The following is a 25,420-nucleotide window of genomic DNA, read 5'->3' on the forward strand; positions in this document are numbered from 1 at the left end:
GGAGAGACACAAAATAGGCTTCTGGGTCCGGGGGTTATAGTCAGCTGCCTGCCTGAGGGCCGCACCTGCTGCCTTGCCTGGCAGAGCTGGAGGGAGTTGGCTTCTGCGGAGGGGCGGGGGCCGCTTCTGGGCCAGGCACCCAGCCCCCACCTAGTTCCTCATATCTGAGGGAAGTGTCTCCAAGTCCTCTTGCCTGTGTTAACAGAGCCCTGAGAACAGCCAGGAGGGCAGCAAACGAGGGTGGCCCTGCCCCCAGGTATGACCTGGTGATTGGGCTGGGGGGACTGGGGTCAAGGGGCGTGGGCAGCATCGGGCTCTGGGCAGTGGTACACAGTGCGGTTGTTGGTAGTAAGTATGGGGACTGAAAGCTGTGCGTGTGGCTGCTAGGCGGGGTGGGCGGTGTGTGAACCTGGAGGCTGTGTGAGCTGTGCATTTGTGGTGTGTGTGGGGTGTGCATAGTAGACCCAGGCCTAGCTGGATATGTAGTGCTTTTAATTCCTGTGTGGAGAGCTCTGAGGGCTCTCCTGAGTTCTGGGCGCTGGGGTCCCTGCCCAGCCTGCCTAGGATGGGGTGGAGTGCTGTGAGGCGGTGGCGGGGGGTGTTGGGGGGTGGACGAGCACAGGCCGCAGGTCTGAAGCTCTAGGCCCACCTTCCTCCCCTTCCACTCCCCCCACCGTTGGGCCTTCCCTTGAATCCAGAGCACAGCTCTGTGCAGACAGGGGGCTTTGAAGATGCAGTTGGGGAAGGGTCCTCGCTGAGGGGACTCCAGAGCTGAGTGGGGAAGGAGTTGGGACTGTCAGGGCTACCGGATCCAGGCCTGACTCATTCATTCAAATCAGAATGCAAAGGAGGCTTACACCCACATGGGCGACCAAGGGCAGATCCCTAAACCTCTCTGGGTGTCACTACTGTCCTTTCACATCTCCTGTTCCTGCCCCACTGAACTCTCCCCATCTCTGGATCTGCCAGCTCCTTTTCCGTCCCCGGGTCCTGCACACTCAGCTCCCTTTGCCTAGAAGTGCAACCTCCTACTTATGCTCCAAGGCCCAGCTCAGGAGTGCCCTCTGGAAGCCTCACTGCCTCTGCCAGACAGACAGTCACATCCTCTGAAGGCCCTGTTGGCTCTAGCAAGTGACCTGGGCAAGTTTCCATTTCACACAGCCTCCATGAAATGGGGTGAAAATCCCAGGCCTTGGGACTGTACCGGGGATGATTCGGGTGAAGGTGGAAATCTGGTGGAGGCTGGGCATGCAGTGGCTATTTAGGAAACCAAGGAAGTGGGAGTGTGCTTGTCCTTAGCTAAAACTCAGGGCTGCCTTTCTGCTGGACTGGCAGTACTGGTGTCCCTAGTCAGTAGTGGGCAGGGATGGCGCGAGAGAGATGCTGTGCTGGGACAGAGAAGGGGCGATGAGATTTAAACTCTGCCATTGGGTGTTGGAAACGAGGTAGTTAAAGGACAGAAGGATGAAAGTTTTGGCTCCAGCAAGAGGGACTCAGGCCATACCTGCAGAAGGACTGGTTGGCAAGGATTAGGGAGATTCCAGACAACCCTTACTTACCCCTGGACTGAGTGCCCTTGTGAGCACAGCCAGTTCCTGGGCTCTACTGTGAGGGTAGGGGAGACAAGAAGGGGTACAGGGGTACAGGCTCTCAGGATACCCCAGGCCAGGTTGGGGGTTGGGTGGAGATGGACCCCACACAAATCGGACAACCAGGAACAGAGCAGGAGCAGCACTGAGCTGCATGACTCAGCCTCTGAGGCTTAGGGGCCCAAGGGGGCAGTCAGGGAGGACTTTCTGGAGGAGGCAGCCTGGAATCAGCACCTGAAGGTGGGAGGATGTGGTTCATTTACCCATTGACAACAGACAGTTTTGGGGGCTTCCACGTGTCAAGCTGATGCCTGGTGCAAAAAGTGAAATGGAGGGAGTGGGGGGCCAGCTGAGCCCGGCCGGGGCTTGGGGCATGTGCTGACAACTTGGGCAAGTCACTTCCTTCCTGTGGGTGTTTGTTTCTTCATCTGTAAATGGCAGGGCTGGAGCCAGTCGAAGGATGGTCGGAGGAGCTGGACTTGAGGACACTGGGAACCATGGAAGGGGCTTTGAGCAGGCGTGGGACAGTGGTTGGCCCAGTGGAGAGGGGCTGGAGGGAGACAGGGTAGAAGCAGGGGCAGGGTGGGCTGGTGTGATGGTGAAGCCTGAGCTGGGCCCTTAGGGTTGGGGGAGAGGGGAACCCCCCAACTTGTGGCCATTGCTGTCTCAACAGGATGACACTCTCCTCTGCTGGTCCCTGCTTCCTTGTGGGTGGAGATCCAGTGATGTGTCATAGCAGCCGAAGGGCTTAAACCTCCAAACTTGGCCAGGATTAGGGTGGAGCAAGTGAGGCAAAATAAGTGAGTGCAAAATATGAGGGAGGGGGTGACCAAAAAGCTCAGTGATCAAGGTAAATAATAATTTTAGGAAATATTTAAAAAAAAATTTTTTTTTTTTTGGCTGCGCTGGGTCTTCGTTGCTTCGCACAGGCTTTCTTTTAGTTGCGGCGAGCGGGGGCTGCTCTTCATTGCAGTGCGCGGGGTTCTCATTGCGGTGGCTTCTCTTGTTGCGGAGCACGGGCTCTAGGTGCGCAGGCTTCAGTAGCTGCGGCGTGTGAGCTCGGTAGTTGTGGCTCGTGGGCTCTAGAGCCCAGGCTCAGTAGTTGTGGCACAGAGGCTTAGTTGCTACGCGGCATGTGGGATCTTCCCAGACTGGGGCACGAACCCGTGTCCCCTGCATTGGCAGGCGGACTCTCAACCACTGCGCCACCAGGGAAGCCCCAAGCAATATTTTTTTAAAAATCAAAATTAATGAAAAAGATCCAAGATAAACAAAATATCAAAAATTTAAATAAAGAGATTCAGTATCACTCATTTCTTTTCTTTGCCTCAGGCTCTAGCATGGCTTAGCAGGGCACTGCTCCAAACTTCTTTTTTCAAGCAGCTGCCTCCTCCAGGAAGCCTTCCCTGACCCCCGCCTGGTGAGGGCCATGTGGGCTGTTTTCGCCGGCTGGGTAGTATCTGACACCCTCCAGCCTGAGATTCCTGGAGGGTGGGTACACGTCTGAGGTCTGGCTCATGCTTCTAATGCCTTGAATGAGGTTGTCCTAGAGGGGTGTCAGTGCGGAGTCCCAAGTCTGACCTTGGCCTGAAGCCTTTAGTGTAGGATTAGGAACTTGAGAGAGGCCCAAGAAGGGGCTGGGCCCTTCTCAGGGACAGAGGTGGTTTCTGTTTCCCAGTCCTCATCATTCCAGTAGCCTGGTTGGGCCATCATCCATCATTCCATGTTGAATCTTGAGAATACTGCCTGACCTGTAGCAGCTGCTCAGTTAGAGCTTGTCACTGTCGAGAGGCAGTGAGCAGACTGGTTAAGAGTCTGGAGCTGCACCGTCCAGTAGAAATGTAATGCGAGCCACAAGTGCAATTTGAAATTCTCTAGTAGTCACATTAAAAAGAAACAAGTGAAATTAATTTTAATAGTATATTTTATCCAAATATCCAAAATGCTATAATTTTATTATGTAAGAAATAGAAAAAATTATTGAGATATTTTATATTCTTATTTCTTTGTACTAAGACTTCAGAATCCAGTGTGTATTGTATAGAGCATACTTCATTATGTGGCCACTTTTGGAGTTTCAGTAGCTATATGTGGCTACTACTAGTTACTGTATTGGACAAAGCAGGTATAGACTATATTCAAATTGCCCCTTCCCAGCTGTGTGACTTTGGGCAAGTTGCTTAACCTCTCTGTGCCTCAGTTTCTTCATCTTAAATTGTGAGGTATTACCTCATAGGGTTGCTATGAGACTTAAACAAGTTAATGGAAAGTGCTTTAGGTGCGTGGCATATAGTAAAGACTATTTACATTGTCTTATTAAATTCTTTTTAAAAATCGTCATTTGAGTAGCACTGCCATTTTTTGCCAACTCTTTATGAAGTACTAATTACTTAAGATTTATTTTTGAAATATTCACTTTTAAACCATACCTATTTTAGCCCCATCCTAAGAGATAACTGTGAAGTCTACTTAAGATAAATACCTAATTAGTTAATTTTACATGTTCACCCGTACCCCCTAAAGTCATCCTGCAGAGACCAGCAGTTTGTGGTTGACCCTGCCCTAGTGGCAGGAAACGTGGCTCTGCCCAAGACCTGGCCCTTCGACCCACCCTCCCGAACAGAGCCCGGGCCGTCTGAGCTTGCTGGTGGCCTGCCCTCAAGGATGGCCGCTTCTTTCTCCTGCCTGGAAACACCTTCTTTTGGTTTCCATACACATTTAGGAGCAGGACCCCGGGGGTCTCACGCCCTTGCCTCACTCCTCCACCCCCCAACTCTCAGGCTTAGTGGAGAGGGCCCTGTCTTCCTGGGTCTCCCCAGGTTCCCTTTGACAGGCTCTGCATTGTGGGGGCCCTGCCTCAGTCATGCAGCTGCATCTACCCCCTCCCCATGTCTTCCCTGGGGGCAGTCCAGCCTCCTGGCCAGGCCCGACATCCCTGCTACAGCCACTGGTCCTGGGGGAGGGCCAGAGAACGGGGTGTCCTGACTCCCCTCTCCCGCTGGTGTGGCCTCCACCTCTGGGCAGGCCTGTCGTTGGTCTGCCTCCTCACGCTGTCCTCACCCCCGCTGGAAGGCTTCCTCCCTTTAATCATCGCCTGGTTTCCATTAGGCTCCCTGAACCCTTCCCTCTCTTCCTTCTCTTTCTCTACCCTCTTCCCCGTCGCTCGCTTTTTTACATCTCTTTCCTTTTCCCCATCCCTCGCCCCTCCCCCTTCCCCCTTCCTCTTCTTCCTCCTGGCATCCAGCTGCCCAAAGTGGCCTTGCCTCATAGGCTTTCTCATTTACCCCTGTCCTTGCAGCTTCCACCTCAGGCCAAGATAAGGGGCCGTTCAGAGTAGCTGCCGCCTCCGGGGGACCCTGGCATTCTGGGCAGCCCGGCTGGTGGTGAGTCAGGGAGGGATGGGGGTGCTGGGCTGAGTGTGGCAGGCTAAGTCCCGACACTGAGGTGGAGGAGGCTTCATGAAGGTGAGACCTAAGGTCCCGCTTTCCATTTTGAAAACTGAGATTGAGAGACAGAGAGAGGGTGAGGCCAGAGACCTTGCGAAGAGCCACCCGAGCGGACTTGAAAGGGATGGGGCCACACAGGGAGGGACCAGTGGGTCGGGTGGGGTGTGTACCTGCTTACTTGATTTCCTTCCATGCCTGGTGAGTTATGGTCTCTTTCTTACTCCCAGATGATCGTGTTATCTTTTAAATTGTAATTTGTTGGAAAATGGTATAAAATTAAAAAGATACAGAGGATACAGTGAAAGGTAACCCTCCCTCTCTTGTCCTGCCAGCTGCGGGTCTCCTCCCCAAAGGCAGTTTCTTGTATACCCATCGGAGTATTCTGTGTATAATGTGTGCATATGTGTATATGTATTCTTTTTCTTTAACCCAGATTTTTACATAATAAAACAGTGTTCTGCACCTTGCTTTCCCACCCAACAATAAATCTTTAATATCATTGAATATGAACTTTAGAATCTGCCTTTGGGTAATTTTAGTTGGGATTGTGTTAGCTTTAGCTTAACCCTGGAAGAACTGATGTCATTATAATGTTGAGAGCCAACTTATTTAAGAACATCAAATGTATTTCTGTTCATTCGTGTCTTCCTTTGGGACCCTCAGGAGCCTTTTATTTTTTAAAAAAGTATCTATTTATTTGGCTGCTGCGGGTCTTAGTTGTGGCACACAGGCTCTTTGTTGCGTCGTGCAGGCTTCTCTCTAGTTTTACGTGTGGGCTCAGTAGTTGCAGCACGTGGGCTCTCTAGTTGTGGTGCGTGGGCTCTAGAGTTGCCCCATGGCATGTGGGATCTTAGTTCCCTGACCAGAGATCGAACCCACGTCCCCCGCATTGAAAGGCAGATTCTTAACCATTGTACCACCAGGGAAGTCCCTCAGGAGCCTTTTAGAAAAATTCACATAGTTCAATATTTGGATGATAGAAAAGAGATGTAGAGTGAAAAGTTTCCCTCCACATGGAGGTGGGTTTCCAGGGAAGCTGATGGGGCCCAGGGAGGGCCTGGGCAGTGTGTGCATGTGGTCATGTGTTTTTGTAAATTCTTACAAAAGTAAGATGTTCTTTTTTTTTTTTTTTTTGTGGTACGCGGGCCTCTCACTGCTGTGGCCTCTTCCGTTGCGGAGCACAGGCTCCGGACGTGCAGGCTCAGTGGCCATGGCTCATGGGCCCAGTCACTCCGCGGCATGTGGGATCTTCCCGGACTGGGGCACGAACCCGTGTCCCCTGCATCGGCAGGCGGACTCTCAACCACTGCGCCACCAGGGAAGCCCTCTTTCTTTTTTTTAATTAAAAAATTTTTTTGAATTGAGATGTAATTGACATATTATATTAGTTTCAGGTGTACAACATAAAGATTTGATATTTGTATATATTGGAAAATGATAAGATACTCTTGTATTCTTTTTCTGAAAGAGGGCATCCAAATTGGGTAAGCTTCAGGCCCTGTGAAGTCTGGCTCTGCCTCTGCTCCCTCCTGTCCTCCTCAACCCTCAGTTTTCCTCCTTAGAGGCAACCAGCGTCACCTGTCTCATATGTATCTTTTCAGAGATATCTTACGCATTTAGTGGTAGACACATACTGATCTATCCTTTCCCCCCACCCCCTTTTTTTTTTCCCATGTGAAAGGCAGAATGTTCTCTATACTGTTTTGAACCTTTCTTTGGTCACTTAATACATACTGGAGGTCATCCCTCATCAACATGTAGGGAGTTTCCTCCTTTTTTACAGAGTTTCCTCATGTTTCTTTAATCATTTAGCAACACATCTTGGAGATCATCTCACACTAATATGTAAAACGTTTCCTCATTTTCTATGGCTCAGTATTCTCCCGTATGACTACACTGTAATTTAGTTAACCATTCCCCGATTTTTGGGTATTTTGTTTACTTCCAACCTTTTGTTGTTATACACAATGCTGTAACCAATAACCTATGCACGTCATTTTGGACATGCATCAGGAAGACTGCAGGGTAAGTGCCCATGGGTGGCTGGGTCAAAGGGCACAGAAGCATCGGGGTTTCAAATCGATGGTGGCATTGCCCTTCCCAGAGGCACTGGCCCGGCCAGGGAGGGGAATGCCTCGCCCTGTCACCACTCAGTGTGGGGAGGTTAAGTTCCTTTTCCTGTGTTTAAGAACCATTTATACTTTTCTTTCTGTGAATTTCTCTGTTCATATTCTTTGCCTATTTTTCTGTTAGGTTACTGGTCTGTGTCTTATTTCTAGGTGCTTTTCACTTTTTAGGAAAATTAGTCTATGTTTGGGGTGTGAGTGACAGCCCCTGGTTTGTCATTTATATTTTGGCCTTGCTTATGGTGCCTTTTTATTTTTTTTAATCATGCAGGAATGTTTGATTTGTATATAGTTGAGTATTTTACTCTTCTTTATCCTTCTGGATTTGTATCATTTCCAGAAGGCTTTTGCCTCTCTGAGACAAGGGTTTTTTAAGTCCTTTCATGGTTTTATTTATTATTTTGAAATCTTTGATTTGTCTGTAACTTATCCTGTTGTAAGGTGTAGAGGTCCAGCTTTGTAGCTTGCTCCACAGTTGTCCCTACAATTTAATAATCCATCTCTTCCCCACTAGTTTGAGATGTTACTTTTGTTGTATACTAAATTCTTAGACTTATTTGGGTCTATTTTTGAACTTTCTGTTCTGTTTAATTGATCTGTCTGTTCAAGTGCTGGTAACCTGTACTGTTTTAATTGCCATGGTTTTATGTTTTAATATGTGGTGAGGCTGATTCTCACTCTTTACCCTTCCTTTGTCCCACTCCCTCACTTCCAGAATTTTCCTGGCTCTTCCTGCTTGTTTGTTTTTCCACATGAACTTTCAAATAAACTTGTCTAGCCACCGCCCGCCCCGCCGCCCCCGCAATTCTGTGTGTGTGCTTAGCAGGATAGTGCATATTTATAAATTAACTGAGAATTAATATCTTTATGATATTCTCTATCCAGGAGAATATCATGTCTTTCTATCTGTCCAGCTCTCCTTTTTGCCCATTAATAACACTGCACATTTTTCTCACTATAAATCCTGCACATTTCTTTCTTTTTTTATTTTTTAAAAACTTTATTTATTTATTTATTTTTGGCTGCATTGGGTCTTTGTTGCTGCACACGGGCTTTCTCTAGTTGCCGTGAGCAGGGGCTTCTCTTTGTTGTGGTGCACAGGCTTCTCGTCATGGAGCTTCTCTTGCTTCTCTTGTGGAGCACGGGCTCTAGGCGCACGGGCTTCAGTAGTTGTGGCGCGTGGGCCCAGCAGTTGTGGCTCGTGGGCTCTAGAGCACAGGCTCAGTAGTTGTGGCGCATGGGCTTAGTTGCTCCGCGGCATGTGGGATCTTCCTGGACCAGGGCTCGAACCCACGTCCCCTTCATTGGCAGGTGGATTCTTAACCACTGCACTGCCAGGGAAGCCCGATCGTGCACATTTCTTATTAAGTTTATTCTCGGTGGTTTTTATTTTGTGATGCTATTATAAATGAGGTCTTTCATCCTGGTTTCTACCTGGTCATTGCTTATAAATATCAATTCTGTTATATTAATTTTGAACCCAGCTATCTTACTAAATTCTTTTATTGTTTGTAATAGTTTCTCAGCTGAGCTTCTCGGGTTTTCCAACTCCAAACTCGTATTATTGTTAAGTAATAGATTAACTCTTCTTTCCCAGTTTTTATACCAATGATATATTTTTGTTGTCTAGAACTTTTATGATGATGGAAGTTTTTCTACTGATTTTCCATTAAGCAAAGTGCTGGTTTTTATTTTAAGGAAGTGTTGATCCATTTCTATTTTACCGATACTGCAATTTTTGTTGAAGTATGCTGGATATTGAGTTTTATCATATGCCTCTTTAGTATCTGTGGAGATGAACAGATAACTTTTTTCTTTTGATCTGTTAATCACTGCTTTGCATCATCTGTTCCTTGACTCTTGCCAGTTCAGGAGTTCTTGAGTATTGGTAGGGGACCTTAGTCCCCATTGCCTAGCGCAAGGCTATCAAATGAATGAATGGCCTTTCCTATACATTTCCCCCTGTCCCTCCTTGGGGGTGGGGGTGGGGTTGCTCACTCACAGGACCAGGACCCCAGAGGCTGTGTGATGCTGGGTTGCCTCATCTCCTGGAGTATTCTGCTTCCTCCAGGGGCATGGAGGTGGGGGTAAGGCTCAACCCACAGACTGGGCCTGCAGGGGAACCAGCAGTGGTATCCCTCAATCCCACCTGTACTTGCTAACCCCTGGGCCTGGCCCTCAGCTGGAAACTGGCACCTCAGAAGGAACTGGGTTCTTGCCTGGGTCTTGCAGCGGGCGGGAGGGAATGTGTGTGCAGACATAGCCACAGCAGTGGCCAAGGCTGTGGATGGGGGTTCGGGTAGTACCAACTCTGAAGGCCCTGGAGGGCTTCCTAGAGGAGCTGGATGCTAGGAGGCCACAGGGGTGGGGTGTCAGGTTTCAGGCAGTGGGAGAAGCCTGCGTGTTCAGGGACCAGGCAGTACCTGGCCTTGCCTGGCACATGGGACACAGGGGAGAGGGCTTAAATACAGAGCTTACCCATGGCGTGGGAAAGCCACAGAGAATTGTTGACTGGGGACCTATACCTGGGCAACCATGCCTCTGACCTGTGCCCATGTATCTCTTCCAGGTCTGGACAGAGTCCTGCTGGCTGGCTTCTGCTGACAGGAACAATGGCAGAGGCCGGGGATGGGGCCCTATCGGTGGCCGAGTGGCTGCGGGCACTGCACCTGGAGCAGTACACGAGGCTCTTTGAGCAGCACGGACTGGTGTGGGCCACAGAGTGCCAAGGCCTCAGCGATGCCCGCCTGGTGGACATGGGCATGCTGCTCCCCGGCCACCGCCGCCGCATCCTGGCTGGCCTGCTCCGTGCCCACACGCCCCCAGCCCCTGCACCCCGCCTCACCCCACGGCCCGTGCCCATGAAGCGTCATGTCTTCCGCTCACCACCTGTGCCCACCACTCCACCGGAGCCACTGCCCATGGCTGGAGAGGATGAGGGGCTACCCACTGCCCCACCCATCCCGCCCCGGAGGAACTGCCTTCCACCCACCTGCTTCTCCCCCCCATCCACGTCTGCCCCAGACCCTGTGCTGCCCCCGCTGCCTGCCAAGCGGCATTTGACAGAGCTCAGCGTTCCGCCTGTGCCCCCTCGCACTGGGCCCCCCCGCCTGCTGGTGAGGTGAGTGGATGCCGTCCAGAATGGAGGAACATGGGCAGAGGATCTAGAGGGTTGTGGGGGGGTCTGTGGCCTTTGCCACTAGGGTAAGAAAGGCACCTTGGTGGAGGGAATAGCATGTGCAAAGCTCAGAGGTGGGAAGCACCGTCCACGGGTGCTCTGAGCAGACAGTGTGGCTGAGCTGTTGTGTGAGCGAGGGTGGGTTCGTGGATGGCGCTGGTGGGACATGCTGTGAAGGCCAGGCAGGGAGCCCAGGGAGGTTTTAAGCGGAGCGATCAGATGAAAGCTGAGTACGGAAAGGATGACCCCGGCTGCTGCTAAGGTTGATGGGGGAGGAGGCTGGGAGACCAGTGAGAGGGCGCAAGGCCAGGTGGGAGGCCCCCGCTCAGGCTGTGCTAGTGAGACTGGAGAGAAGTAGGCATATTGGAGAGGTCGGCCCTAGCGTGGACAGGACTTGGGGACGGCCTGGGCATGAGCAGAGAGGGAGAGAGGAGGCTCATGGCGTCCAGGTCCCCATCGTGGGTAGATGGTGGTGCAGTTCCTGATCTGGGACCTGGCCACAGGAGGGAGCTTGGGAGGAAGTCTGGAGTTCAGTTTGGGGCCTGGTGAGTGTGGGATACTGGGAGACCAGAGTGCATTTCTCAAGTCAGGAGGTAGTATGTGGAGGAAATGGGAAGTCTAGAATGAAGAACTCGTCCTGGGGGACGCAGCAACTGCCCTGGGCCTGGCGCGGGTGCTCCCGTCTTCCCCTTTCACACTGCTCCTGCCACATGTCACCCGATCCTGGAGACACTTCTCAGGCCACATCCTACTCACCCTCCCTCCTCCCCAGAACTGGTTTCTCCCCTCCTAGCTCCTGGTACTCCTTGTTTTCTTGAGTTTCCTCCTAATTCTGTGGACACGCCATTTAACCTCCTTTACATATGCCCTCCCTTCCTGCCATTTGCTGGGGTGCCCAGCTTGGAGGAGCATCCCCAAGTATGGCTGGATATGTGGGGTGTAATGGAGCTTTATTGCAGCACTTGGCCAAGTCACCCTAATCTGGGAAGGCTTCTTGGAGGAGGAAGAGATATGCAGAGAGAGGTCTCCTGGTCCGTGTTACTGTTGGGCACTGTGCTGGGTGCTTTGCTCACATGCTCTCGTTTGATCCCTGCTCAAGTGCTCCGGGGCGTTTGTGTCCTGTTTTCAAGCAGAGAAACTAAGGCTCAGAAAAGGGAGGGCGCCACTGGCTGGATCCATGCCAAGTATATGCTAGGGGAGCCCCGTGGGGAGGGTCTGGGAGGTTTTCCTCACCCAGAGAGGGGCATAAAGTAAAGGGGCCTTCAAAGCCAAGCCAGGGCTGTGGTGTTTTGAGATTTGACGGGTGAAAGCACAAAAAGTTTATTGTGCCTTTCCCGGGTTCACACAACTGGGAGCACCACTGGGGTCCCCCGGGAGCCTGGCTTATAGACCGAACTGGAGTTTCCTGGTGCCACTGCACCCTCTAGTGGCCACTTTCTTGCATGTAGGAGTAATTTCTCTTTTCTTTAACTCCATCGTTAGGATGGAGTGTGTGTCTGTCTGTCTGTTTGCTTGTCTCTGGGGGTTGGGAGTGGGTGAACAAGGGCAGGAGGCAGGGCCCTGTCCATAGGAAGTTCACGAAGGCTGAGGAGGCAAAAACCCCAGTCGAGGAGTGGAGGCCTGGGTTCCTGCCTAGAAGGCAGGATACCTGAGCAGGTCTAGCTGGCTCCATGACTCTGATTAGGAGCTGCCCCTCTGGGCCTGTTTCCCCATCAGGTGTCCTCCTTGGCCCTCCATGGCCCTCCTAGTACTGACATCTGAATTCAGGAGACTTTCTGGGTAGAGCAAGGGTCCTACCTTCACCCCAGGGTACCAGGCCCCACTCTCAGATCCTCAGGCTGAACTTAGCCAACGTCTGGGAGAGGCCAGACTCCCGTGGTCAGGAGTCCGGCCCCTTGTAGCTAGAGGACCCAAAATTCATTCCGTGCTCACAGAACTTGTAGGCAATTATTCCTTGCAATTTGGGGCTGCTCCTTAGGGCAGAGTGGCAGGTGAGCTGCCAAGCCTGGCTTCCTGTGTCCTGGGGTCTTTGACACTTGGAATTGTGGGCATCTGCAGTCCTAGCATCCTGGGCTCGCAAGGTGTACAAAGTCTTTAAAGCCCAGAGGGAGAAAAACTAAGGGCGGACAGAGCCTCACATATGTGTAACAGGTGAAGGCTGGGCAGGTTTGGGGCGAGGATTCAGCCTGACTGGCTACCCTGTCCCCTCATAGCCCCTTTCTATGACTCCAGGCTCCGTGGTGCACAGTGCAAGACTGCTCAGCCTGGCCTGCTTCTGCCCCCCTTGCAGGAGTCCCCGCTTCCTGATGTGGCCTTCCTCTCCTTGCCTGCACCCTCTAGTGATGAGGGTCTCACCCTCTCAATCATAGGGCCTCTTACACCAGATCAGGTGGTGACTGAGGGAGCATTTTTGCCTGGTTCCGGTCCATCACTGGGCTCCCCAGCAGAATCTGGGATCTAGTGACTCCACATGAGGGCATGCCTGGCCAGTTTGTGTGTGTGCACCCCTAGGCGTGTGTCTGTCAGGATAGTAGTGTGTCTGTGTATTTTTGCATCCGCACATGTCCTAAGGGAGGCGATGTATGATCCTAACATATGCACACAGGTGGGGATTTGAAACTGTATTATGCACCATACAGTTTCAGTGGTGACTTGCTGTAGTGTGTGCAAATTTATCAAGGCCTGTGTGCACGCCTACACGTGCCCATGCGTACTGGTATTGTGGGGACTCCAACAGCGTGAGTGTATTGGTGAGTGCGTGTGATGTGGGTGGTGAATTGGCATGTGTGTTATTTGTGTGCTGTCAGGTGTGAGCCAGTGTGTGCTCGTGCTGTGTTTGCACGTGCTGCCAAGAGGCTGAGCCCCCTAGAATGTCAGTTCCATTCGTGCTCAGATGCTCGTCAGTTTCATCTACGACTGAATCCCCAACATCTGAAACAGTGCCAGGTGCCTAGCAGGCACTCAGCAAGTGTTTGCTGTGTTAGTAAATAGATGAGGCCTGCATGAGCTTCTGTACTGCCAGGCGCTGAGCACATGTGCTGCCCGTGCAGACTCACCCCTAGTGGACCCTGGACAGTAGGGTTACAGGACACCCCAAATCCCTTCCCACTACCCAATCTCTGTCACCCCAGGCCTCTTAGAAAGGGAGAGACTTCAAGGGAGGCAGGCAGAAAAGGAGCAGGGATGGGGTCCTCTCCCCTCTGCACCAACTGGGTCAGGACTCTCAGAACCAGGTTCATTATTCTGCCTGGCCTGGGAGGACCCCATTGCACCCTCAAAGGGTTTGCACACCCACCATCACTTAAGCCTGTCATAGGGAACTAGCTAAGTCCAGAGATGCTGAGAAACTTGTTCAAAGTCACACAGCCCAGCTCAGGGGAAGCTGATGTTCAAACCCTGCCTCCTGGCCTGGGACTGTCTACTCAGCTTTAAGTCTCATAGATGTGAACGCTCTGAGCCTGCTTCCCTGAGCGTGGCAGAGAGGTCATTCCTGATCCAGGGTTCCAGGGTCACCCTGCAGAGCCCCTCCTAGGCTGCTCTGGGCCTCTGTTTCCTCCTCTGACACCTGGATGTCTGGAGATACCTTGGGAAGAGGGAGTATTTGTCCAGACGGGACAGCTACCAGCTAGAGTCACACTGCAAGGCCTCCCACCTGTGCCCTCGACCACCCTGCAGCCCAGCCAATCCCTGGTCTTCCTGAAGGCTGATCACTTGTTGCCAGGGCAGAACTTGCTCCCTTCAGAGAGCCTCTTTCCCAGCTTCTCTGGGCCTCCTTGTGGGCGTGGGGAGGGGCCAGCCAGGACCAGGGCCTTCTGGGTGTTCACTCTGTAAGGTCCTGCTAGATGGCACTGGGGTGGCTTGTCCACTCACTCCAGCTGGGTGGGGGGGCAGCCTGGGGGCGGACAGGAAGTGTCTGTCCCGGGGGATTCTGGGTGACTTTTCTCTCTGTCTCAGTCCGTGTTTTCAGGAAGTGTGTGTGTTGGCCAGGGCTGCAGGGGGGTGGGGTGAGGCGGAGAGCAGGAAGCTAGAGGAGACCAGAGCTGGATTCAGACACAGACACACACGTACACGTACACACACTCACTCTCCCGGACAGACCCACAGTTACACACAGGAACACACACTCAGACAAGTGATCACAGACACTCAAGACGCAAATCACGGGTGCACAGAGCCATGCCTGGACCCAGACGTGGCCTCAGACATACGCAGGGAGTGGGGCCGGCCTGTCTGTGAGACCAGCCCAGGTCGGACACAGGCTGCACACGCTGGGCCCGGCTGACCAGAGCCACAGGAGTCCTCGGGCCCCGGACCCAGAGGGCGTCAGAGGGTGAGCGAGGGGCCGCTGTGGGCTGGGCTGTCGGCCAAGGGAAGGTGGGGAGGCTCCTCTGGCGGGCCTGGGAGGGCAGGAATCCCTGTCTGTCTGTCTGCCACCTCTCCGCCTGCTGGGTTTTCTGTGCTGGTCTCCTCCCCCTCCCTTTTTTACTCTCAGAATTTTCTGTCTTCTTTCACTTTGTCTACATTTTCTGTTTTTCTCCTGCCCTTTCCTTTTCTCCCCTCTCTCTTCGCCCTCTCTGCCCTGGGCTTTCCAGGTCTCCATCTCCCCATAAACCTCTCTCCCGGGTCCACTCGGAGCCCCCCGGGGCCTGTTTCCTGGGCTTCACAGACTGCTCCTCTGTGGGGTCTCTGCCCCTCAGGGATCTGGTGCTGATCTCGGTTCTGGCTCCCTGCACCCCACTGAGGATTGCCTCCAGAGGCTTAGGTGACTTCTCTCAGGGTCAAATTCAAGGGTGCTGTGGCTCTGGGCAGCTCCTACCAGAGCCCCCTTGCCCTCCCCGCAGTCCAGGTGATAGGAAGGCCTGTCAAGGGCTGGCACTTAGCTGGCGACTTCCTATCCCTCCTTCCAGGGCTGGTGGTGTGGTGGGGGTGCCTGTGTCATTGGGGGGCTCCCCCCAATTGCTGTGGTCCCTAATGAGCTCAATAACCCTGTGCTTGGGCCACTGGGGACATAGAGATTCCTCTAACCAGGTCCTGTCTGTGTACCTGGCTCTGCCCTGCGCCCTTGGCTCATCTTTCCATAGGGCCCAGCAGACACCTGCACCTTCTCCTCCAGCCAGGCCAGCCCTGGGATGGGGGAGAGAGGCTAGTACAGTTGTGAGCCACCTGAAGGGTGAACTTCCTCCCCCCACTGCCTTCACAAGCCAGCACAGGGTCAGGCCTGGGAAGCAGGAAGAGCTGCCATGGGAGACCTGGGCCTCAGCCCTTTCCTGCCCATGACAGCAAGACTCCCAACTGTGTGAGCTTAGAGGAGGGAGCAGTTTGGGTAGACTTCCTGGTGAAGGAGGTGTGTCCTGAGCACAGGGGAGTCGAGGAATCAACAAAAAAAGACTCCCAGCAGGATGTCTGGCACATAGGGGGTACTTAGCAAATGATAGCTGCTATATTGTTCCAGGGTGAAGTACAAAGAGCTGGGTGAAACCTTGGTTTTGAGGGTGGATGCCAGGTCCGTGGGGCACTGCTGTATGGAGGGATGGAGAGCTGCTGACCTCCAGTAATCAGTATGTGAGTGGGGCGATGGTCATTCATTCGTTCAGAACACAGTCCAGGAAGCCCCCTCTGTGTTGGGTGACGCTGTGGCATGGAGAGGGATTGGCCTGAGGGGACTCACAGCATATGCAAAAGCTGAGAGGCATACCGCAGACATCACGTCTAAGCAAGTGAGACACCAAGAAGGGCTTCTCTGCTGTGGCTTGGGCAGAAGTAAGTAGGACAGAGCCCGGAAAGCGCTAGAGGGGCTGACCCTTGGGCCTCATGATGGAGAAGGAATGACGAGGGCAGCCACGGAGGAAGAAAGAAACCTAGGGCTGACTGAGGCCTGGGCCCCAAGTAGGATGAGGAAGTGGGCAGTTGGGAAAGATTGCCCCTGTGGGACGAGGAGGTCAGAAGAGGAGGCAGATGTGTCCAAATCAGAGTCTGATCCCACCTCTTGGCCCTGCTGGTGAAAATCCAGGAGCTGGGTTTGGGCTGGGTCCCTCCAAGGCCTGTGTGACCCTGTAGGGGGAAAGTCCTGATTCCAGGACAGGGTATAGGCCTGAGTCCTTGGTCCTCTGAGGTCAGTTCAGTGAAGGAAACATTGACAGATACAACTATACTGAGTGCTCAGAAGTGTGGGGACTGGAGACGCCTCAGAAGGCCCCTGGGGCATGAAGGGAGGCGCAAAGTGGAGGGGGAAGATGTATGATTTGCACCTTTGGAAGGAGAAGTAGGAGACGGCCAGATGGAGTTGCGTTCCAGGTGGAAGGAACAACATATGCAAAAGCCTGGAAGTATGCATTTATGGAACGCAGCTCAGTCAAGGATGGCTGGAATGTAAGAGTGGATCGGTTCAAGGCCAGCCTGAGACATTCAGGCTGCCCCACTCTGCAGCCCTGCCCATCTACCCTTATGGTGTTTGACATAAATAGAAAGGAGTGAAGGGAGAACCAGGGGCCACCCTGGAGGAGAGGGCTGTGGGACAGGTTCCTGGCCCATCCTGTGGGGCCTGAGCCTCCTTCAGCCACAGGCAGGGTGAGAAAGTTGTGCTGGTGACATGTGGCAGTTGGCTCTCCTTACTGAATTATCAGTGAGCCTGGAAGCAGACCAGAGAGGAACCTGAGGCTCAGAGGTAAAGTGACCTGCTTTGTAAGGACACAACCTGATGTGAGGTCTAGCTGGGATGCAAGCCCAGACCCACCTGGCTGCAAAGCTCTGTCTCTTACCTACAGTGACCACAAATCTCATTTCATCCAGGACAGGCCTGCTTACATCTGTTGCCCTGACATAGTTATTAATAGGGCCTCTTTTAACTGTCAGAAATGTTCTGGTTTATATGATTAATTATATGGTCACTCTGCTCTTACCCGTTCTGGCTCGGGACCCTCATATATCCCTCAACCCACAGATACAAGGTTGGCTGTGTGTATTTGCCCTAAACCAATAAAACAAACCTTCTTAGGCTGAGGGCCCAGGCTGGAGTGGGCCTGCCCAGGAGTGCCCAGATCCATATGTCACTTGGATAGAGGAGAAAGGGCCTTAAGGAGCAGAGGAGCCAGGAATGAGGGGCAGGGGGTGAGCAGCTCTGTGTGGGCATCTTGGAGGCTACCTAGAAGAGGCCCATTGAGCCGTATTTTGAGGTACAGATAGGCTTTCCATGGACTGAGATGTAAGGAGAGGGCAGGGAGATGCAGGCAGGAGGAAGTGGTGTGAGCGAAGGCTCATAGGAGGGACCACTGAGCCCCTGCTCAGGTTTGGGACTGATCTACTGGTCTTGTGGGGTCAGAGATCAGTGGGGAACATCCCAGCTGGACCTTAGCCGCAGACTGGAGCTGGGGCTGCTCTAAGGGGTGCAGGCACTGAGTGGCCAGGACTCTGGCTGGGTTAGGGTCATTCTGTGGGCACTGCCCCTTCCCCTGGGATTTTCCCACATCCGTGCCTTCCTGATACCACTTCTCCTTTCCTGGGCCTGGCTCTGACTCAGCATGACCCTGGTCCCCTATGGTAGGCAGGCGGGGGGTCAGCTTGGAGGCTTCCTGGAGGAGGTGTCTATTATGAGGTCGGGAGGCCCATGGGGCCTCTTTCTCCCACCTTCTTGGCACCCTCTCACCCTCTTCCTGCAAAGGCTTTGCTGGGAGAGGAGCCCTTAGTGTCTGTTCCCCTCTCCTTTCTTACCGTGGTAACACAGCCATCAGAGCTGTGATCACGTTTCCTTTTGGATGGAACATCAACCCTAGAGCTTCCTGGATCCTGAGTTGGGTGCCAGTGTGAGGAGACGGGCCTCAGAGAAGCCCTCAGATCCTGGCTGTGGCCTCCTCATTTGCCACTGGTGGTTGAGCTTTCAGCTGTGGTGCTGGATTTCCTGGGTGCAAATCCCAGCTGTGGGACCAAGGACAAATTAACTTCGTCTCTCTGTGCCTCCGTTTCCTCATCTGTAAAGTGGGAATAGCAATAAGCCATACGTTACTGAATGAATGAATCACCTAAAGCACCTAGAAGACAGCTGGGAAAACACACACACACACATAATTAATAAGAATTAATTAATCCAGGTCTTCATTTATTTATTCATCCCTGCTGAGTGCTGGGCATACAGTAGTGAAGAAGATGGGTGTGGCACTTGTCTTAGGGAGCCCACATGCTGGGGAGCCAGGCCTCAGGAAGGGCAGGACCCTCTCATAAGATCAGGCAGTGATGGGGGAGGACTGGGGGCCAGAGATGGGAGGACTGATGCCGCTTGGGCTCCGAGGATACTCTGTTGCCATCACCTTTGCCTCAGCACTGGCCCTCAGTCCTGGGGGAGGTGGGGAGGCAGGCCCACTCAGGCTGCTTGGTATTGGAAGGGCAGAGCCTGTCTGTCCCCCCTGCTCTGAGCCAGTCTGACTGGTCCTGGTCCAACAGCTTAGAGCTCTGTTGTCAGCTGATCACAGACTGGGCCCCCAAGGGCCCCTTCCTCTTGGAGTCTGGGAGACTGTGTGGTCTCCAAGGACATTGTACTTGACTAGCTGGGGGGCCGACACCGCAGATCATGCCCTTGGGCCTGTGTGTACTCACTCAGCCTTTCATTTGCTTCTCTCCCCACCCTGTCCGCCAGCCTATCCACCTACCCATCCACCCCCCACCCACCCATCCAACATGCTCTTGTTGCTCACTCAGCCAGGCCCTATGGGTGGACTATGGGGATAAAGAGTCAAGTCCAAGGCTGCCCCTGCCCTAAAGAGACTCAGGGTCAAGTCGGGGAGACAGCCTAGTACAGTGTCCATCAGCGGGTCTTCATAGGTCCAGCTAAACCCCTACCCTAGGCCCACTTGGCATCAGATTCCCTGAAAAGCATGTAGAGAGGGAATAACTGGCCACCAGGACAGCAGCAGGTCTTCCTCTGCCGCGGGGTCCTTGTGGCAGTCAGCGCCACTGTCCACACATCTGTCCAGGAGCTGTTCTCTGTGGTCCTCCAGGGGGCAGCTCAGGGATGAGGGATGAGACTCACAGCCAACAGGTGTGGGCGCCACCCTGGCTTAGAGAACTCTTGCCCCAAGGGGCCAATATGTCTTGTAACAACCGCACAAGTGTGGTTTCAGGTCCCTGCACAGGCTGTGCCCGGTTATGAGCCATCACACTCTGGGAAGTCCAAAGCTCCGACTTCTCCCCCAGGTCAAGAGACCACTTACAGTTTCTCCTTAGTCTAGGTGCAGTTCCACACTCAGGCCACTTTTGCCAAAGGCACTGTTGCCTCAGAGCATGGCTGACATACCACTTTTAGCAGGTTTCTAGGGGGAAAGAGTTTTTTTGTTCATTCTTTACCCTTGGAGAGGAAGGAGATAGGGAGCAGGGTAATGTGGAAGTAGCCAGGTGTCCTAAGAAGCACCCAGACTGTGGACTCAGGGTTCAGGTCCTGGCTTAGATGCTAGCACAGTACCTGGCACAAAGGAGGGAGGTAGTAAAAAGCAAAAGTTACTTGGAATAATTCATCTAAAGCTCATATCAGAGGGGAACATGGGCAGGGCCTGGAGGAGCAGGAAGGAGGGGTCAGGAAAAACTTTCAGAGAAGGGGCACTTGAGAAAGAAGTTAAAGAAGAGGTAGATGTTCTCTGATCAGAGACCAGGGAGCAAGGTATTCCTGCAGGAGGCAGCAGCAGGAGCAAAGGCCCGGCATCATGGTCATGCCCCAGCCCTTCCTTGCCTTCTTGGCGGTCACACGCTGTCAGCCACTGCCAGGAACACTGGGGCAGTGGACCAGGCTGAGATCACCAGAGAAGAAAGTTGCCCGCCCGCTCTGATGCTCTTCCTCAGCCCCTGCTGCATGCTGGCAGAGACAGCAGTTGGGGCCAGGCTTCTAGAGCTCAGGCACCTGTTCCGGCTGGTGGTCTCTGTGCATCCTGTGTGCTGATGCACGACACGCCTTGTCATGGTTAATCCTCCAGCCACCCTGCCACAACAGTTTTGTAGTCCTTATTTTACAGATGAGGAAACCGAGGCTCAGAAAGGCTAGGTGCTTGCCCCAGGACAGACAGGAACTGAGACTGAGGCGAGGTTGAAACCCACGTCTCTGATGTCCTTTGGAGACACTCAGCCTGCAGGAAGCAGTGCGATCTGTGCTGAGACAGACAGACAGGAGCACTGTGGCTGTGGGAGTTCAGGCACCTTGAACCTGGCCTTGGAGTCAGAGAAGGCTTCTGGGGGGAGTGATAGCAGAGATGAGAAGTATGGTGGGTTCAGGTGAGTTTGAGGGGTCCTGGGGGATGGTGAATATTCAAGACGAGAGAAGATGGTCTTGATCCAGAGACCCACGGCTTATGGCCTCAGGACTTGGTTTCTAAGGCTCTGGTCTGTGCCCTTGGCCTTGATGCCCATTTCAGTCCTGCGCCATCCATTCTCCAGCAGACACCTTCTTATCCTTAAAATCTCAGGTCCAGGGACTTCCCTGGTGGCACAGTGGTTAAGAATCCGCCTGCCAATGCAGGGGACACGGGTTCGGTCGCTGGTCCGGGAACATCCCACATGCCGTGGAGCAACTAAGCCTGTGTGCCACAACTACTGAGCCTGTGCTCTAGAGGCCGCGAGCCACAGCTACTGAGCCTGCGTGCCACAACTACTGAAGCCTGTGCGCCTAGAGCCCGTGCTCCGCAACAATCAGCCACTACAACCAGAAGCCCACGCACTGCAACTAAGGGTAGCCCCCGCTCGCCACAACTAGAGAAAGCCCATGCGCAGCAACAAAGACCTAATGCAGCCAAAAATAAAAATAAATAAATAAATAAAATATGAATAAATAAAAGCTCAGGTCCAGCCTTCCCTGACTCCCAGGCTAGGATGCACACCACCCCCCACCCCTTTCTGGTCTTCATCTCTCTTTTAGAGTGGAGATCCAGTGGGTACATGTGGCTAAAACTCAGCACTTTGGGGACAGGTGACCCTGTCCCAGCAAGGCAGGGCCAGCTCATGAAGCCAAGGAAGGTGCCTGCTCTGGAGAGCTTGGAGGGTTTGGGGCAGGGGAGGGAGGCAAGGAGGGCTCTGTCTGAGTGTGTGGAATGAATGAGTTGTGCAGCTGCTCATGTGAGCTGGGGGGCGCAGTGGGTTTGAGTCCTGATTCTGTCGCAGTGTCGCTGGCGCAGTGACTCAGCCGCACTGAACTTGATGCCCAACTTTTGGTCTGTTCCCAGCCTTCCTGCCAAGGAAGAAGAGTTACTGTCACCGCCACCATCATTCCCTCCCCAGCCAGAGCCTGAGGAGCCCCCGGCCATCTTCCCCCGGGGGCCTCCCCAGCCCCCATCTCCACCTCCCAGCCCCCCAGAGATTCCCCCGAAGCCTCTCTGCGTGCTCCCAGAGTTTGGTGAGTGCCCTAGCGAAGCATGGGGCTCTGGGTGGGTGGCCTGGGATCAGGGCTGGAGAGTCTGCAAGGGCGTAAGGATCGTGCTCCCCCGTTCTGTTGGGCCCTGCCACCGACCCACTCTGTGGCCCTGGACAGGTGAGCATCTTCCCTTCATCCTTAGAATGGAGACAGCACCCAGCTCTCTGACCTACTGACTGTTAGGTGTGGGCAGATGGCAGACTTCTTGGTTTGCCCGTGGTTTAAAGTCTGGGACTGTTTTCCATGGTCATGGGCAGTTTGCTTTTCCTTGGATTGTCCACTTTTTCTTGTCTCGATTCGTGTTGCTTTTTTTTAGCCTTTTTAAGACAGTCCCTACCCTGACCCCCAAGCTTGCTGCCCAGTCAGACCTCCCTGTGGTGGCCCGGCCTCTCCTTTGGCCGCCCCCTAGTGCTGTCCTGTGAAGCCCCGAGAATATAAATAGCACTTCCTGTCCTTTGTGCCTTTTTTTGCAAGCCAAGCCAGGGTGGGGCAGGGTCTTTCTTAGGCTGGGGGAGGCCAGGCTTCTTTGCCTTTGAGTCTCCCCCTCCCCTCTATCTCCCCAGATGACCCTGACTACGATGAGCTCCCAGAGGAGGGGCCGAGGGCCCCAGCTGCCGTGATGACCAAGAAGGTGGGTCAGGCAGTGGTTAGGGTTTGGGCTGTCTGCCTGTCAGTGTGGAGGGCAGGCTACCCAGGTGCCTTTCAGACCCTGGGGACCACCAGATAGAGAGTAGGTAGCCGGCTCCCTGGAGAGTTCCCTTCCCCTTCACTGTCTTGCTCTGTGGGGGTCTGGGGGCTCTGGTTTGTGGCTCCAGTCTTCAGCTGCATCTGGATGGCTGTGTGGCCCCTTCTCTCTCTTGGTGTTTGGAGCACATCTGTCTTGGGGTGTCCCTCTGTCTCTGTTTCACTTTCTGTGTCCCCGTGTCACCCTCTCTCTGAGTGCCTTAACGTTCCATCCATGTGTCTTTTTCTCTATCCCTTTATCTTTCTGTCTTTGTCTCTCACCTGGGCCCGTGCCTGCACTGGTTTTCTCTGTACCTGTGACCCCGTCTCCCTGGGTCCCTGTGCAGACTGCTGGGGGCTGGGGAGGAGAGGAGTGTGAGGAAAGAGAAGTAAATGTGCAGAGTTGTGTGGGTCCAGGATGGAGTGGGCAGAGGGGGATGTGGCAGCCCCGAGTTGGGTGTGATCTGGGGCTTGGAGGGGAGCATGACACTGAGCGGGTCTGGGGAACAGGAGGACCCCCCAGTGAGCCAAGTCCCGCGGGCCGTGCGTGTGGCCAGTCTGCTGAGCGAGGGGGAGGAGCTGTCTGGGGACGACCAAGGGGATGAAGCTGAGGATGGCCACGCCTATGAGGACATCCCCAAGTAAGCGTCCTCTTCTCTCGGGTGGTTCTCCCACCCAGCTATCCTCCTTCCCCAAGCCCGACCCAGCCTCTCCGTTTCCTCCGCCCCCACCCCATGGGAGCCCCCACTCTGGCCTCCTCACTCCCTCTCTTCTCCCCCCAGTGGTGGATGGCACACTAGCAGCCTGAGCTCATCCTTGCCCAGCAGCCTCCTGATTCCTGATCCCCGACCGCACCCCATGGACGGGCTGCCTGTGGGCCCCACTCCCAGCCCACCGGTCATCAAGGCTGGCTGGCTGGACAAGAACCCACCGCAAGGGTGAGTGAAGCCTGGTGGGTCCTACTGGTGCTCTGCATGGTGTGGGCTCTAGTATACTGGTATCGCGGATCAGAAAACCAGAGGGGACAGGGTTATTGGAGCAGGTCTCCCTCCAGGCAGACTGTAACTGCCGATCATCCCCACCAGACCTATGCTTTATTACCCTTAACACTGAGAAGTCCTTTCTCTGGCGGTCCAGTGGTTAAGACTGCGCTCCCAATGCAGGGGGCACGGGTTTGATCCCTAGTTGGGGAACTAAGATCCCTCATGCTGCACAGAGCAGCCAAAAAAAAAAAAAAAAAAAAAATCCCGAAACTGGGAAGTCCTACTTGGAGTCTGACATCAATCACTCTTGCTGTAGGTAAAAGTTCATCTTCTCAGTGACCACTTGGGATCCTTCCTCCCTTGGACCTGGCTGTTCCTAACTTTGTATGTGGCTTCCAGAGGGGGCTAGGGTGATCCCGGAGCCTCTCCCTAATTCCCAGTCCTTTGCTCTGTTGTCCCTCTGCCTCTGCCTCTCCAGATCTTATATCTATCAGAAGCGATGGGTGAGACTGGATACCGATCACCTACGATACTTTGATAGTAACAAGGTGAGGCCCATGTTAGTCCGTGATATGACCCTGCTTCAGCCTGGTCTTGGGTTGAACCCCAACACTGGACCCAGGTGGAGTCCGTCCCTAGATGAGTCCTCACCAGAGCTGTAGTGTGACTCCTTGAACTGTGTCCTCCTGGCCCATTGGCCAGCCTTGGCCTTGGCCAGGGTTGGTGTAGGGGCTGTCACCACCTGTGGGAGGTGGGGCTGCAACCTTCATTTCAACGGAGGTTGAGGGAGTCAAGGAGGGGCTGGGCCTCTGTGGGCCTCACCCCACAGTCGGCTCCTCTCTCTCCCCCAGGATGCCTACTCAAAGCGCTTTGTCCCTGTGGCCTGCATCTCCCGAGTGGCTGCTATTGGGGACCAAAAGTTTGAAGTGATCACGAATAACCGGACCTTTGCCTTCCGGGCGGAGAGTGATGGTAGGGAGGGGGGCAGGAGGAAGACTGGCAGTTTGGCTTGAGAAGTGAGGGAGGAGAACCAGGGCACATCTGCTCCCCCCACATCAAACCGAGAGAGGAGTCAACCCTCTGTGAGGTGGGGGAGGGGAGGGCCCCCTCTGTCCAGCTTTGTGCTGAGTCCTCAGAACCACACATCCCCATTTACAGGGGAGAAGCAGGCTCAGAGAGGCCAAGCGCCTTGCCCACCCTAAGTGGCACAGCTGGGATTGGAGCCTGAGCTTGTCCAAGTCAGAGAACTTAGAGATAGGTGGGCCAGCCTGGGTGGGCTTTCTGGCAGAGGTGTTGCCTGAGGGGCCTGGAATGGGGAACCCTTAGGGGGATCCCCACCGGGCTGAGCTGGGGCTTGCCCCTTCCCCTGTGCCTGCAGCGGAGCGGAAGGAGTGGATGCAGGCCCTGCAGCAGGCGGTGGCTGAGCAGCGTGCTCGGGCCCGACTGTCTAGTGCTCATCCGTTGGGAGTTCAAGGCTCAGAGCCCCCTGACCGCGCCGGCAGCCTGGAGCTACGTGGCTTCAAGAATAAACTCTATGTGGCCGTGGTTGGGGACAAAGTGCAGCTTTACAAGAATCTGGAGGTGCGACTGGTCAGCCAGGCTGCCGAACCTCTCCCGTTTCCCCTGCCCACCTAGTCCCTTAGCCCTGCCCCCCACCCACCTGGTCCTTCAGCCCCAACCCCTGCCCACCTGTTCCCTCAACCCCACCCACCTGGTTCCTCAGCCCCTCAGCCCCGCCCACCTGGTCCCTCAAGCCCCCACCTCACCTAACCTGGTCCCTCAGCCCTGCCCACCTGGTCACTCAGCCCCGCCCTTTCCCTTTCCCCCTTCCCCTGACCCAGCTGTTTGCCTGCCCCGCTTCCTGCCCCTAGTTCTGACCCCTCTCCTGCCTGGTCCCTGAGCATTACCCTCCCATCACCGCCCTGGCTCTTGCACCTCTTACTTATTGCTACATGGCCTCTGATCAAGGTCCATTTACCCATGCCCAGATTCCTG

General features: G+C 54.1%; 1 protein-coding gene across 7 annotated transcripts in view; it reads left to right on the forward strand.

Annotated features, from left to right (window-relative positions):
- ARAP1 (ArfGAP with RhoGAP domain, ankyrin repeat and PH domain 1) overlaps window positions 1–25,420 on the forward strand; it is a 63,126-nt gene that overhangs the window by 12,790 nt on the left and 24,916 nt on the right. For 6 of the 7 annotated variants that reach the window (XM_082660020.1, XM_082660022.1, XM_082660023.1 and 3 more), the window contains exons 2-9: window positions 9,731–10,282; window positions 21,532–21,701; window positions 22,283–22,350; window positions 22,953–23,083; window positions 23,225–23,380; window positions 23,904–23,973; window positions 24,277–24,397; window positions 24,804–25,006. In XM_082660020.1, the coding sequence (XP_082516146.1) occupies window positions 9,774–10,282; window positions 21,532–21,701; window positions 22,283–22,350; window positions 22,953–23,083; window positions 23,225–23,380; window positions 23,904–23,973; window positions 24,277–24,397; window positions 24,804–25,006 (1,428 nt within the window). In that variant the 5' untranslated portion in view covers window positions 9,731–9,773. Of the gene's footprint in view, window positions 1–9,730; window positions 10,283–14,389; window positions 14,670–21,531; window positions 21,702–22,282; window positions 22,351–22,952; window positions 23,084–23,224; window positions 23,381–23,903; window positions 23,974–24,276; window positions 24,398–24,803; window positions 25,007–25,420 lie in introns of those variants that run through there. The other variant, XM_082660026.1, reaches the window with a different exon arrangement.

The sequence above is a fragment of the Grampus griseus genome (assembly GCF_964374135.1).
Source record: "Grampus griseus genome assembly, chromosome: 8".
NCBI classification, from domain to species: Eukaryota; Metazoa; Chordata; class Mammalia; order Artiodactyla; family Delphinidae; genus Grampus; species Grampus griseus.